General features: G+C 45.2%; 1 protein-coding gene across 1 annotated transcript in view; it reads left to right on the forward strand.

Moving 5' to 3' along the window:
• lrp1bb (low density lipoprotein receptor-related protein 1Bb) overlaps positions 1-13,473 on the forward strand; it is a 634,358-nt gene that overhangs the window by 494,457 nt on the left and 126,428 nt on the right. The window contains exons 55-57 of the mRNA XM_080786185.1: positions 377-499; positions 1,724-1,864; positions 3,135-3,322. Coding sequence (XP_080642311.1) covers positions 377-499; positions 1,724-1,864; positions 3,135-3,322 — 452 coding nt within the window. The remainder of the gene's footprint in view (positions 1-376; positions 500-1,723; positions 1,865-3,134; positions 3,323-13,473) is intronic.

Below are 13,473 nucleotides of genomic sequence, written 5' to 3' on the forward strand. Positions count from 1 at the left end.
AACACTATTTGTTTTGTTTTTCGTCTTATAAATTATTTGATCGTCCCAAAACATTGTGTTCATTGTCATGATTTGTCATGATCCGAATTGGCTTTGTCCGCGGCGTAACCGTCTTTAAATAAATTATATTCGAAGTGCCGATGAAAGAATGCATTGGGGTTTCATTTCCTGGGCCACTCGCTTTTCTGAGAGGGGGCGGGACTGCTGCGCTCTATAGGGCCGATTATTTTGAGACCGATACCGACACGCTTCCGATTTTATCGCCCATCTCTAGTATTTGTACTTTTTCATGCACTAGCACTCAACAACGTGCGTATGTGTGTGTGTGTGTGTGTGTGTGTGTGTGTGTGTGTGTGTGTGTTTCCATGCACTATAGCGCCCAACAACACGTGTGACGACAGCTCGTTCCGCTGCCACAACAGAGCCTGCGTCCCCCAGAGGTTCGTCTGTGATCACGACGACGACTGTGGAGACGGATCCGACGAGTCCGTCGAATGTGGCAAGTAGAGAACTCTGTCATTCTGTCCACTCTATTCCTCTTTCATTCTATTCTTATAGAACTTTGTCTTTCCACTCTATTCTTCCTCTTTTCATTCTATTCTTTCACTCCAGCTCAGATCTGTGTGTGCCTCGATCACCCCCCATAAAAATGCCCCGACTGGCACAAACTGTCACAATAGGTGACAGCTATGGGTTTTTTGTTTGGTTTTTCCCCCGACTTGGACTGATGCTGCTGCATGCACCACTGTGACCCGTCTGGAAAGAGTGTCAGCAAGTGGTGGAAGAAGTACTCACATTTTTCACTTAAAAGCTGCTATAAGCTATAAAATGTCAAGATTTTAATGACCTTTTTATTTATTTTTGTTTGGTATTCGGACAGCCGCAGCAATAAGTAAAAGGCTCCCAAAACAATATATAGTCTCTGACATCTAGAGGCCACAATCTGCATTCAAAGATGTTCCTATTTTACTTATTTATTGTTTTCCTTATTTTGTTGTATTTAAATTTATTTTAATTCTTATGGGAGGGTGAACGGGAGGGTATAGGCTGGGCAAGCGTGACCACTCATTCTGCCCAACTAAGGGGAAGGGTTGCACAAAAAAGAAAAAAAAGAAGAAGAAAACGGGGAATGTCACCAATAACAATAACGATGTAAAACTAACCTTGTACCTCTCCCTGAATAAAGAAATATATATAAAGAAAATCGGAAATACTCCCGTAACGTAAAAAAAACATACCTCAGAACTGTACTGCACTTTAGTGAATGTACGTATAGTTACTTACTTTCCACCGCCGGTGTCAGCTCATTAAAGGACTTTTAGAAGAAAGAGAATACCGGCACTCACGGAGTCCTTTAAGGCACTTCATTGTTTCATCTTTACATGGGCAAGGTAAAGCTGCAAGCAGCAACACAACGAACACGTTTCGGCCAAGGGCCTTCGTCAGCGTTGAAAATGTTGTAAATGCAATGCAAAGTGTCACATTCACCTTACCTTACCTTTCCCTTATAAAGATGAAACAATAAAGAGGCCTTAAAGGACTCTGTGAGTGCTGGTATATTCTCCTTCTTCTAAAAAAGTGTTTCCTGACCGTGCACCGTGGTAAAATGTTCCAAGAGATTGAGACAATGGAGTTGTGCGTGCTTCCTCTCTTTTCAGCTTATTAAAGGACTCCTATCTCTGTCTCCTAACCCCCCCTCCCCTCCACCCTCCCCCCCTTTTAGTATATCGCTCGTGCGGATCGGACGAGTTCCGCTGTGGAGACGGCCGCTGTCTGCTCAGCTCGCAGTGGGAGTGTGACGGCCAATCAGACTGTCCGGACCGCTCCGACGAGCTGCCGCTGAACCTCAAATGTCTGGCCGCAGGTAAGACTCCCCTCCCCCCCCCCCCCCCCCTCCCCCCCGCATGGCGCCCAGCTGGGGGGCTCTTCATCAATGTCTTCATCAAATGTCTGGCTTAAGACCCCCTGCCTGGCGCCCAGCGGGGGGCGCTCTTCATCAATGTCAGTATACCTGCCGACTATACGCCACCGGAGGAAACAACAGGATGCGTATTATAGCCCATTCTGACCTGAGATCAGATTCTAAAAAATGTCGGGGGGGGCGCTAGTGAGCGTATCTGTCATGGAGTAGACGCGTTTCTGTGTAGCTCTGTCAATTCCTCACTAAACTAAGTTAAAAAATATGCACTTGCCTCTTCCAAACTAAACAAAAAATGAGCGACCCAGAGAAGCAGACCAACAAAGGGAAAACCTACAACACCAGATTCTAAAAAATGTCTTCTAGATCCTGACGGTTTTCTGAGAGAATGCTATGTTTCTATGTGTCAGTCGTTCTTCGATTTTTCAAAAAATAGCATTTCCTACAAGCTCGTAGCGCGCCACTCGGTGGCGCGCTACGAGCTTGTAGATCTGCTATTTTTCAATAGCTAAAGCATAGCATAATGCTTAAAACACCAAAAGGGGTTTCTCGCCCAAAATGGGATAGTATACAGTACGTGATGGAAAAGGACCAGGAGAAGAGAACTACACAGCTGTCCTCACTACACACTGCACACTACACACCTGTCCTCACTACACACCACACACTACACACCTGTCCTCCTGGTGGAATTCATCTGTCGGGAGATCCGCTCGTGATGAAGGGAGAAAAAACTAAATATCAGAAGAGAGGAAAAAAAAGACCAATGCCAACTATCATGGCTGTCAGGAGGAAACATAACATGTCCAAAAAAATGTGTGGAAATGTATGCAATGGTATATATATATATATATATATATATATATATATATATATATATATATATATAAATATATACTGTTTAGAAAGTGGACAACAGAGGAAATATGTAGTGAGGTTGCATACATTAAACATTAAAGGATTTTGCAGTATACTGCAAAACTAATGTATGTACAATATGAGCCTATTACTTTGACTTATACACATGCATCCACACACACACACACACACACACACACACACACACACACACACACACACACACACACTTTTTTTCCCCACAAAGTACACAACACACAGCATAATCTGCTGCCGGTATATAAACAACGAACAAAAAGAGACGATACTATTTCGAGGCTCTGACGTTATGTTCTGTATTCGGCCTTTGTATTTCCAGGAAGCTTGTGCAACGGCTCCTTCTTCATGTGCTCCAACGGCCGCTGCATCTCCGAGGGGAGCCTGTGCGACGGCCGCGACGACTGCGGCGACCGCTCGGACGAGAGGAACTGCAACGTCAACGAGTGCCTGAACCGCCGCGTCAGCGGCTGCACACAGGACTGCCAGGACCTGCCGGTGGGATACAAGGTATTTAAAACACGTCCAAACGGACTAGTTCTCTGGTTCCACACAGGACTGCCAGGACCTGCCGGTGGGATACAAGGTATTTAAAACACGTCCAAACGGACTAGTTCTCTGGTTCCACACAGGACTGCCAGGACCTGCCGGTGGGATACAAGGTATTTAAAACACGTCCAAACGGACTAGTTCTCTGGTTCCACACAGGACTGCCAGGACCTGCCCGTGGGATACAAGGTATTTAAAACACGTCCAAACGGACTAGTTCTCTGGTTCCACACAGGACTGCCAGGACCTGCCCGTGGGATACAAGGTATTTAAAACACGTCCAAAACGGACTAGTTCTGGTTCCACTCACTCACGCTCCAGTGTTGTTTTTGTCGACTAAAACTAAGACGAAAAATGTTCGTCGACTACCTTTTTCCACTGAAGAAAACCTAATAGAAACTAAATGAAAACTGTGCTATGATGACTAAAACTAAGACTAAATATACTGACAATTTCGTCAACAAATAAAAACTACCGGTAGACTAAAATGTTAGGAAGGGACTAGTGGACAAGAGATCCAGTAGTATAAGTCATTTTACACTTGGTTGCATGCTGAAAATAGCAGATCTACAAGCTCACGACACGCCGCACTGCTACGCGTTGTGAGCTTGTAGATCGACTATTTTCAGCAAGTGTAAAAACAGTCCTTACGACGGCATCAATGCCCAACAAAATACATTTTAGTCGACTAAATCAACTGTAGATTTAGTCGACTAAAATATCATGACATTTAAACTAGACTAGCACTAACACATTCCAGGTGACTAAAATGTGACTAAAACTAAATGAAAACTATTCAAAAGACTATTACTAAAACTAAAATCAAAATTTGCTGCCAAAAACAACACTGCTCCGCTCAGAATATAACTGCCTCGCGTCTCGCCGGCATCATCACCACCAGCCGCTTCAGATCAGCCCATTAGCTCCTCCGCTCGGCTCAGTCAGCCTCGCTTTGGTGCTGCTGGGGAAACTGAACAACGTTAGTATACCACCCAAAACAAAGCACGGTTGAAAAGAACCCAACAGGGATATTGAAGGTACAAAAACAAACAAATGAAACACCCAGTACGCTGTTCCCCGTAGTCTTGATATTGAAGCTATAAACCAATGCTCACTCCCATCGCGTATTAACCCTATAAATACACCCTACGTGGGGCCGCTGTGGAACGCATTTATTTATTTATGAAGTGTATGTCACAGCTTAATAACATCACAGTCTTTCTCCCCTCGGGAATAGAAACCGCATCCTGTTTCAGACCATACGGCTTCGATATCATTTAACCCGTTCTGACCTGAGATCAGATTCTAAAAATGTCTTTGACAGTCCTGACAGTTTTCTGAAAAAGCTATGTCTCTATGCCACTCGACTTTTCAAAAATAGCAGACCTACAAGCTGCTATGAGCTTGTAGATCTACTATTTCTCAATAGCTAAAGCATAGCATAATGCTAACACCAAAAGGGGGGGCAAGACAATGAACCCCAAATTGCTCCCGATCAGGGACGGATTAACCCCCACGAGGGCCCCTGGGCCGGAAATTTTTGTAGGGCGCGCGTGTGCGCAAACTTTGGTGTTTTTCCGTGTTTTTATCATCTTTTTGACCTAAATGTAACAAAATCAATGGCCAATGAAGGGCCCCAGGAGCCCTTTTCAGGGCGTCAAACCTAGTACCTTACGGTCCAATTTCCCTGAAGGGCCCCTGAGAGCCAAGGGCCCCTGGGCCACGGCCCCAATGGCTAATTTGTCCCTGCTCCCGATGTGCTGGTTGGTACCTTGCATGGCTTCTGCCGCAATCGGTGTATGAATGGGTGAATGTATAATGCACAATCTATGTAAAGCGCCTTGGATAAAGGCGCTATATAAATGCACCATTTACCATTTAAAGGGGTTAACCTCTTCACTCTTGACAACCGTATAACATTCTAAACGGGGTCCAGGTTTATTTCCTGTTGACGTGTTCGGGGAATATCGGTGTCTATGACAGGAAATTAACTTGGACCAAAGGAAGCTTATAGTCACCATGACTCACCATAGCAGCACAAATCTAGCTGACAAGTAGTCTGTAGGCAACATTTAAGAAAACAGCAATTATAAGTTTCATTGTTTTTGCTTTGTTTTTCCCCTTTTTCGGTTGGTTAACTGAGAGCAGCGAAGCTTTGCAATTCTATCTCTAATCCATCAAGAGCGACGGTGATACTTTCACTGAGGCATGAATGATTAATGAGAGATAATGAAGTCCAACTGAGCACATCATTAAACGGAAATTGGCGATAAAGACACATATAACTGTTAGTCTTTCAAAGTGGAAAAAGATGCGTGACGATAATGACCTTGATCCACCGCAAGTTGAGCATTAATGAATATATATATTCACTCCTCTTCATTCTCATTGAGAAGGAATATATATCTCTGCTTTTGGGAGGGAGGAAACCTCATAACTCCAAAATGTTCATTTTCCAGGAAATTAAAAATGTAAATTTTTCAGGAAATTAAGAAAACCTTATATTTTTTAAAACAAAGCAATACAGCCTCATCAAAGTTGGTGTGGTGACTTTATATATTGGCAATTACTTCCATGAGAGGGGGGGGAGAGGTGGTGGAGAGTTAGTTGCTTCAGCAGACATTTTGAGGGTCCAATGGAGTTAAGAGGTTTTGTCCAAATCACTTTTTACTTACTTTCTATTGGTTCAATATTTTCGAAACAACACACAGACGTAAAGGGTGTTCAATAGCACTTCCTCCTGACAGCAATGATATATTCATTCTCACCTTGTGTTGGATCAAGGTCATATGGTGTGTGTGTGTGTGTGTGTGTGTGTATGCAGTGTTGTCCCTGAACGCGTTCAAAGAACGATCGTTCGCTAACGATCGTTCGCTAACGATCGTTCACGAACGCCTTCATATTTTGGGTGAACTGAACGTATACTGTACTGCTGCCACGAAAAATAGCTTCCAATAGCTTGTTATTTTTGCGTCGGGGAGGTATGTGTCCGTTATGTCCATATCGCCTTGAACGGCCAACAAAAGACATCTCCCTCAACAACATCTGAGATGCAGTGGAGTTTGACAGTATATGCACTGCAGTATAGTATTAAATTATCAAACAAACAGGAACAGAAATACTCGCGTAGCAAAAATACCTCAAAACTGTACTCGTGCTCACCTTAATCAGCCCAAGGTGATTGTGAAGCAGCAAGGCCTCAGAGAGGCTGCTCTCCTGTCCAGCCTGTCCTGCAGCCTGGATGCTGAGATATGTCCTGACTCCTGACAGTGAGACAGTGAGATATGTCCTGACAGTGAGACAGTGAGATATGTCCTGACTCCTGACAGTGAGACAGTGAGATATGTCCTGACTCCTGACAGTGAGACAGTGAGATATGTCCTGACTCCTGACAGTGAGACAGTGAGATATGTCCTGACTCCTGACAGTGAGACAGTGAGATATGTCCTGACTCCTGACAGTGAGACAGTGAGATATGTCCTGACTCCTGACAGTGAGACAGTGAGATATGTCCTGACTCCTGACAGTGAGACAGTGAGATATGTCCTGACTCCTGACAGTGAGACAGTGAGATATGTCCTGACTCCTGACAGTGAGACAGTGAGATATGTCCTGACTCCTGACAGTGAGACAGTGAGATATGTCCTGACTCCTGACAGTGAGACAGTGAGATATGTCCTGACTCCTGACAGTGAGACAGTGAGATATGTCCTGACTCCTGACAGTGAGACAGTGAGATATGTCCTGACTCCTGACAGTGAGACAGTGAGATATGTCCTGACTCCTGACAGTGAGACAGTGAGATATGTCCTGACTCCTGACAGTGAGACAGTGAGATATGTCCTGACTCCTGACAGTGAGACAGTGAGATATGTCCTGACTCCTGACAGTGAGACAGTGAGATATGTCCTGACTCCTGACAGTGAGACAGTGAGATATGTCCTGACTCCTGACAGTGAGACAGTGAGATATGTCCTGACTCCTGACAGTGAGACAGTGAGATATGTCCTGACTCCTGACAGTGAAACAGTGAGATATGTCCTGACTCCTGACAGTGAAACAGTGAGATATGTCCTGACTCCTGACAGTGAGACAGTGAGATATGTCCTGACTCCTGACAGTGAGACAGTGAGATATGTCCTGACTCCTGACAGTGAGACAGTGAGATATGTCCTGACTCCTGACAGTGAGACAGTGAGATATGTCCTGACTCCTGACAGTGAGACAGTGAGATATGTCCTGACTCCTGACAGTGAGACAGTGAGATATGTCCTGACTCCTGACAGTGAGACAGTGAGATATGTCCTGACTCCTGACAGTGAGACAGTGAGATATGTCCTGACTCCTGACAGTGAGACAGTGAGATATGTCCTGACTCCTGACAGTGAGACAGTGAGATATGTCCTGACTCCTGACAGTGAGACAGTGAGATATGTCCTGACTCCTGACAGTGAGACAGTGAGATATGTCCTGACTCCTGACAGTGAAACAGTGAGATATGTCCTGACTCCTGACAGTGAGACAGTGAGATATGTCCTGACTCCTGACAGTGAGACAGTGAGATATGTCCTGACTCCTGACAGTGAGACAGTGAGATATGTCCTGACTCCTGACAGTGAGACAGTGAGATATGTCCTGACTCCTGACAGTGAGACAGTGAGATATGTCCTGACTCCTGACAGTGAGACAGTGAGATATGTCCTGACTCCTGACAGTGAGACAGTGAGATATGTCCTGACTCCTGACAGTGAGACAGTGAGATATGTCCTGACTCCTGACAGTGAAACAGTGAGATATGTCCTGACTCCTGACAGTGAGACAGTGAGATATGTCCTGACTCCTGACAGTGAGACAGTGAGATATGTCCTGACTCCTGACAGTGAGACAGTGAGATATGTCCTGACTCCTGACAGTGAGACAGTGAGATATGTCCTGACTCCTGACAGTGAGATATGTCCTGACTCCTGACAGTGAGACAGTGAGATATGTCCTGACTCCTGACAGTGAGACAGTGAGATATGTCCTGACTCCTGACAGTGAGACAGTGAGATATGTCCTGACTCCTGACAGTGAGACAGTGAGATATGTCCTGACTCCTGACAGTGAGACAGTGAGATATGTCCTGACTCCTGACAGTGAGACAGTGAGATATGTCCTGACTCCTGACAGTGAGACAGTGAGATATGTCCTGACTCCTGACAGTGAGACAGTGAGATATGTCCTGACTCCTGACAGTGAGACAGTGAGATATGTCCTGACTCCTGACAGTGAGACAGTGAGATATGTCCTGACTCCTGACAGTGAGACAGTGAGATATGTCCTGACTCCTGACAGTGAGACAGTGAGATATGTCCTGACTCCTGACAGTGAGACAGTGAGATATGTCCTGACTCCTGACAGTGAGACAGTGAGATATGTCCTGACTCCTGACAGTGAGACAGTGAGATATGTCCTGACTCCTGACAGTGAGACAGTGAGATATGTCCTGACTCCTGACAGTGAGACAGTGAGATATGTCCTGACTCCTGACAGTGAGACAGTGAGATATGTCCTGACTCCTGACAGTGAGACAGTGAGATATGTCCTGACTCCTGACAGTGAGACAGTGAGATATGTCCTGACTCCTGACAGTGCGGGACGGACACAGCGCTCCAGATGGATCCGGGTCAAGGCCGTAATGTCTCATCTGAGGGCCATCGTCACAGTCAGAAGCCTGCATGTATAGCACCACTCACCACTTCCTCTCCTCAGCGAAAAGCAGAGCTGGAAGAAAGACACTTTTATTCGCCTTTACTTTGATTTATTTCTATGGAGGTATAGACAGTAGTAGGCTGACGGGAAATGGGGAGAGAGAGATGGTGGGGTGACATGCAGTAGTAAAGGCCGTCGGGATCGGGAGTCGAACCTGTCGGCACAAACTGCCAGACTGGATTACCAGGTGCCTGGACCGGACCGCTGAGAAAGACACTTTGATGTGTAATGAAGATGTACTGTAACTATAGTCCAATTATCGAGAATATACTCCAGAAAAGAAAAATCCAATAACCAGGAGCTCACTGGAGGTAAAAAAAGGTGACTGTAGTAAAATATACACTGTATAAGGTGCTCTCACGGATAAAATGAGATCAAGACAAAAACAAAAAAAACAGACGATCCAGCCACTCAAGAGGAATAGCCTTTATTTAATTAAAAGACAAAGTCTGGGCGAACATGTTTCTACCTGGAGAGGTCTTCATCAGGGCGAAAATGAGGGCGCAAACTAATTAGTTTGCGTTAGACTAAAACAGTTGGCTGTTTCACAGTACAATGGGAGTCAATGAAGTACCATCTTTTGGATTATTACTTGCGCAAGAAGAATGTGCAAGTACTGTAATCGGCTGGGTATGTCTGTGTTGTCCACTGGCCAATAGGGTACCACCATTCTTGATGACGTAGCTAAGGTACGTTTGGTCACATTATTGGCTGTCGATGGTGATGTAACTAAGGTATAGTTTCAAGGTTGGTATAATGTCAATAACGGGTCTAAAGGAATTAGAACAGCAGTTGTAATAGACATTAGTGGGCGACTGTGGCTCAGGAGGTAGAGCAGGTCCAATGATCCATGGGTCGGCGGTTCGAATCCCGGCTCCTCCTGTCTGCATGTCGAAGTGTCCTTGAGCAAGACACTGAACCCCAAATTGCTCCCGATGTGCTGGTTGGTACCTTGCATGGCTTCCGCCGCAATCGGTGTGTGAATGGGTGAATGTAATGCACAATCTATGTAAAGCGCCTTGGATAAAGGCGCTATATAAATGCACCCATTTACCATTTAGTTAGTAGCAATACCTGCACTCTCTGCTTTCGGGACTCCCCTGAGGGTTCTCGACCTACAGGTTGAGTGATGTTCCTCGGATGGTTTATTTCAGACTCGGGGTAACGGCAACAAAGGCTCACGCCAGCCAGCAAAGTGTGGCCGACGTGCTCCCACACCTGGCTAACCGCCCAGCTGACAAAGTAATCGTATTCTGGCAGTTTACATGAGTAGCAGGTGTGGACAGAAAAATGCATAACAGTCGAGAGTGTAATGGCAGCTTTCGACGTTACTATAAGTAAGTAAACAAATTAAGAAGATGCAGTACGACTTGAACCATCAGGATTCAAACTCCATTCCTTTATTGTATATGTCGTCACACCGGAGAGAGAATAGTGTCTCCCTCCAGAGCTTCCCTCAGCACTCTCCTCTACACATGTCACACACATAATTATTTTATACTTTCATTACTTTATGCTTCTCTGCCTTACGTTGTGACCAGGCTTTACTTTATGCTTCTCTGCCTTACGTTGTGACCAGGCTTTACTTTATGCTTCTCTGCCTTACGTTGTGACCAGGCTTTACTTTATGCTTCTCTGCCTTACGTTGTGACCAGGCTTTACTTTATGCTTCTCTGCCTTACGTTGTGACCAGGCTTTACTTTATGCTTCTCTGCCTTACGTTGTGACCAGGCTTTACTTTATGCTTCTCTGCCTTACGTTGTGACCAGGCTTTACTTTATGCTTCTCTGCCTTACGTTGTCACCAGGCTTTATTTTATGCTTCTCTGCCTTACGTTGTGACCAGGCTTTACTTTATGCTTCTCTGTCTTACGTTGTGACCAGGCTTTACTTTATGCTTCTCTGCCTTACGTTGTGACCAGGCTTTACTTTATGCTTCTCTGCCTTACGTTGTGACCAGGCTTTACTTTATGCTTCTCTGCCTTACGTTGTGACCAGGCTTTACTTTATGCTTCTCTGCCTTACGTTGTGACCAGGCTTTACTTTATGCTTCTCTGTCTTACGTTGTGACCAGGCTTTACTTTATGCTTCTCTGCCTTACGTTGTGACCAGGCTTCACTTTATGCTTCTCTGTCTTACGTTGTGACCAGGCTTTACTTTATGCTTCTCTGCCTTACGTTGTGACCAGGCTTTACTTTATGCTTCTCTGTCTTACGTTGTGACCAGGCTTTACTTTATGCTTCTCGGCCTTACGTTGTGACCAGGCTTTACTTTATGCTTCTCTGCCTTACGTTGTGACCAGGCTTTACTTTATGCTTCTCTGCCTTAGGTTGTGACCAGGCTTTTCTTTATGCTTCTCGGCCTTACGTTGTGACCAGGCTTTTCTTTATGCTTCTCGGCCTTACGTTGTGACCAGGCTTTTCTTTATGCTTCTCTGCCTTACGTTGTGACCAGGCTTTACTTTATGCTTCTCTGCCTTACGTTGTGACCAGGCTTTACTTTATGCTTCTCTGTCTTACGTTGTGACCAGGCTTTACTTTATGCTTCTCTGTCTTACGTTGTGACCAGGCTTTACTTTATGCTTCTCTGCCTTACGTTGTGACCAGGCTTTACTTTATGCTTCTCTGTCTTACGTTGTGACCAGGCTTTACTTTATGCTTCTCTGCCTTACGTTGTGACCAGGCTTTACTTTATGCTTCTCTGTCTTACATTAATTTGTGACCAGGCTTCACTTTATGCTTCTCTGCCTTACATTGTGAGTCCAGGCTTTTCTTTTTGCAGATAAGTAAGCCTGGGACAGAGGCTATTCTATAGTTAACCCACACAGTTTGAAATAGGTTTACATGAGTCTGCAGTTAGGAACAGGTGGTAATTAGAGTGATAAGTATAATCTACTGGTAGGCTTCATTACATTTATCAATACCATAGTGTTTATATGCATTTTCGCCACCACAACAAACTCCTTTGTCGTACAAATTGCCCCAGGAGGAACTCAGAGGCACACACTGTAACAAATGGCCAAGCCCGTCACCACAGGGAGCCGGGGTGTAGGAGTTAGCTTTAGAGTTAGACAAGCCCCCCACAAGCAGACACCCTGCAGGTGACGACATGCCGAAAGTCACTGGAAATAGGTCTACTGTATATGTAAATACACAAGCGCACACATTACTCGTCCCAATTTACCGTGAAATATTGTAGAATTATGGAATCCCAGATTCCACGACCTCAAAAACCTGTATTCAGCACTTAGTACTTAGTTACACCACTGCTCCAGAGTTGCCCAAGTTCATTCCACTACTTTGCTGTCCGTATCAGAAACGTGGCACACACACACACATGCATTACATTCACGCACGCACGCACGCACGCACGCACGCACGCACGCACGCACACACACACACACACACACACACACACACACACACACACACACACACACACACACACACACACACACACACATTTAACATCTTGATTTGACACATTTTACAAGAAATTTCTTGAACACAAACAATTAGTGGATGCGCAAACTTGATAAAAACTCTACAACAAGTGCTGCAGGATACAGGATACAAACCTGTATTCAGTACTTGAGTGAATGTACTTAGTAAAGTTACACCACTGCTCCAAAGTTGCCCAAGTTCACTCTCATCCTACTACTTTGCTGTCGGCATCAGAAACGTGGCACACACACACATGCATGTGCGCCGTGCACGCACGCACACAAAGCCTCTCTCTCTCTCTCTCCTTCTCCCCCCCTGCCGTGAGCCAGACTAAAGCCGGCCAGAGAGGGGGGCCCCCGGCTCATCCGTTCGTGGCCCCGAACAGAGAGATCAGCAGAACGGGGTCTCAAGGTTATAACTTTGGATAAGGAAGGATTTGCAGTCGGGGAGGGGGGGGGCAGCCAGTGGAGCTGATACAAGCACTTTGAGTTATTCTTTTGGGGCACATGGTCACAGAGGAGGAGAGGCAGTGCAGGGACTACATGCTACACTAGACAATGTCCACACTGTGACATTGATGTTATCATCATTTATTTATGCTACACGGGGGGAGTCGTTATGGGGTCATTGTTCCCTATAGATGCCTTCAAGCCTTCCGTTGAGAATGTCGTTGGGCAGAAACCTCATATGATTTCAGTAGAGTTTTCCGTAAATGAATGCCCTACTTCATCATACTAACTAACTACAGTGTCACACAAAAGTATAGCAAAAATAGCACATCTACGAGCTTTGAACCCATCGCGTTTTGAGCTTGTAGATCTGCTACTACTACATTATTTTGCCGTTTTTGTTCCTGAAAAGATGTGGACAGCTTTGGACTTAATGCGGTTACTACCCTTCAGCAACAACATATCCACAG

This window comes from Protomyctophum bolini (assembly GCF_963924005.1).
Source record: "Protomyctophum bolini genome assembly, chromosome: 16".
In the NCBI taxonomy this organism is placed as follows: domain Eukaryota; kingdom Metazoa; phylum Chordata; class Actinopteri; order Myctophiformes; family Myctophidae; genus Protomyctophum; species Protomyctophum bolini.